Genomic DNA, 2664 nt, shown 5'->3' with positions numbered 1-2664 from the left:
GTGTCACACTTCATGTAACCAGGGTACACTTAGGGCTACGTACCCCGTTACTATCAAAGAGAAGCTGGATATCCTGTCCCAACACGCCAAAGGCGTCAAAGGAAAAGGCTTCTTTGCTCTAGGGAAAACCCACCAAATAGCTCCAGGAACAATTTGAGGGTGGTGGGATCTCCGCGACAAACTAAAGGAAGCTCTGAGAGACCGTGATATTACCACGCGTACAACAAGAAGGCTGGGAGGGGGAGGAAGACCTGCCAAGCACAGTGATGTAGAATGTCGTCTACATAAGTGGATTTTAGACAGAAATACTAGAGGACTGTGGGTCAAGGACGCTTACATCCGGCTGCAATCTCTGAACATCTACCGAAAGCTACATGGTCCTCAGGCATCGGGCTTTGATGCGTCTACTGGTTGGTTGGCGCGATTTAAACGTCGGAAGAACCTCGTCTCTCGGCGTCAGACGACTACACGAATACTGCCTGATAATGCTGGAGAGATTTGCCGTGATTTCATTCATCGTGTTCACCAACTCATCGATCTGCACAATATCAAGCTTGACAACATCGTTAACATTGACCAAGTACCAAGGTACTTTGAAAACGAGCCTAAGACGACCATCACGACTCGTGGATCCCGTGAGGTACTTCTAAAACAGGGAGGGACAAGTCATAAGCGCTTCACTGCTACGTTTGCGATTACAGCCTCTGGAATCATCCTGAAGCCCCACCTTCTCTTTTCAAAACTAAAGAATCGTCCGAAGTGCCCTGATGGTGTTCTGGTAGATGTGAATAGTACTGGCATGTGGAACGAAGATATCCGGCTGCGCTTCTCTAAAGCGGTGGTGTGTTCAAGGAAGGAGACCCAATTCTTTAGAAATGGCACGCATCGTATCAATATCTCCTTGATGAAGCGGATGATCGAGAGCAGCTCTGCATATCCGCTCCTTCCTGGTACCTGACCGAGAACGAGAGGCCAAGCTTGTTCTACTGTTTACTCTTTGGCACATCAACTGCTATAGACGACTTTGTTTACGAGCTGGTGGACTACATGAAAACCCTGGACGATCTCGACGGTCTCATTGACGCGCAGTATCTGGAGGATATTCAAAACGGAGACACAGATCCAGGAGAGTTGGAGATTTATGCCGCTTCAAAACTTCACAACTGGAACGTTGAGGTGACTACAGTAGACAAGGACTGCAAGGTGGTCTCAACATTTACTTACGAAGTAGAGAACCCGATGAAGACGGTGCATTTAGCTCGTAGCGGATCGTACTTCGCAGTTGAGGTGGATGGGTGCTGTTTAATCTTTTGTATGGTAAAAAAATTTAAAGAAAAAAGATATGTTTTGTGCAAATATTTTCTTCATAAAATAATAAAACCTTCGTATTTTTAATGCAGTCCCCAAATGAAAGAAAACAACTGACCCTTACTATACACACATTTATGTTGTGAAGTGCACGAAGGCGGGCTCGAACCTCGGTCAGTAGCATAGGAGGGTCAAACCTACACCACTATTATAAACAAAGTAGACCCTGATTGATTTGTTCAAACATTCATATTATTTTCGTCGCATAACGCCTAGGCGTAGTGTGCGGGGGAAGACGGTAGCTTCCGCTCCAAGAAACCTAGGAGAGTCTACCTTTTTTAGTAAATTTAATTTTACTGCAAAAGTGGAGACTGGTATTATGAGATATGTTGTACATACAGTATCATTGAACCGGTAAAAGGTAAACCATTGAGTTTTTTCATTTTTAATTTATTCTGAATACACGAATGACGCTGTAGTAACTGAAAACATAAGGAAGTATTTGGGTACTTCGTTGTAGCAGAAATGTAACTAAACCTAACAGCTAATCATCCAAATTCCAAGTACTGTACACTGTAGTGTCGTCGACGGGACTTGCATTCACCCCGCCACCGTTAACATACTACTACTGTACAGTAGTTTTACATATAGCACACTCCGTTGATACGCGACGTTTGACTGGGTCACTACATCCTCTATCCATATAACCTACCTCGATGTCTCTTGCTTCGAGACCTCGTTCCGTTGGCTTGAATATTGTTCAGGGGGTCGACATGTAATGACGGAGCATCAGCCGTCCCATGCGGCTCCTTTTCAGCTTGGACATGGACGGCATCCCGTCCCAGATGTGGTTCATCGCGTCCTCCCCGTAGAGTTGCGGTTGGCACGGACCTGTAATCTTATCGGTGAGCGCCACTTTGTCGCCGTTCTTCTTGTAGTCCGCTACAGCCTCGTACGGGTAGACAAACCAGCGCAGCCACTCGTGGCTCTTGAGCACCTTTTGGCCCTCAGGGAAGGAATCCAGCAGAGCCGCCTCCTTCATGCACGCATCCGCCTGCAGTGCGGCCTGTTCGAGATTTTCACGACGATGAGCTGCAATACTGTGAATAGGAGTTTCGGATGTTGACGTGCTGTTTGTGCCGTCGCCGAAGAACTGCAGTTCTGATAGGCAGCTCTTGGTCGGAAGATTGTCCGCAGACCGCGACGTATGATGCCACGCAGCCGAATGAATGTCAAACTCGTACTGTGGCAGGAACTTCCAGCCGTGATCCGCCACAAAGTTTAGCGAATCTAGAATGTAGTCGACCTCTGCGTCGTCAGCAAAGTACGGGAAGCTCATGCGTACGACACCCGGTT

General features: G+C 47.0%; 1 protein-coding gene across 1 annotated transcript; it reads right to left on the bottom strand.

The window, feature by feature from the left end:
* Positions 1-2068: 2068 nt before the first annotated feature.
* PITG_20624 (uncharacterized protein) lies at positions 2069-2647 on the bottom strand (the record flags this gene model as incomplete). The annotated part of the gene is made up of 1 exon (XM_002895493.1): positions 2069-2647. The coding sequence occupies one exon, from the start codon at positions 2645-2647 to the stop codon at positions 2069-2071; it is 579 nt and encodes a 192-aa protein (XP_002895539.1).
* Between the last annotated feature and the right edge of the window lie 17 nt (positions 2648-2664).

Source organism: Phytophthora infestans, genomic scaffold, assembly GCF_000142945.1.
Source record: "Phytophthora infestans T30-4 supercont1.167 genomic scaffold, whole genome shotgun sequence".
In the NCBI taxonomy this organism is placed as follows: domain Eukaryota; phylum Oomycota; class Peronosporomycetes; order Peronosporales; family Peronosporaceae; genus Phytophthora; species Phytophthora infestans.
This window is presented reverse-complemented; position numbering and strand designations above follow the sequence as displayed.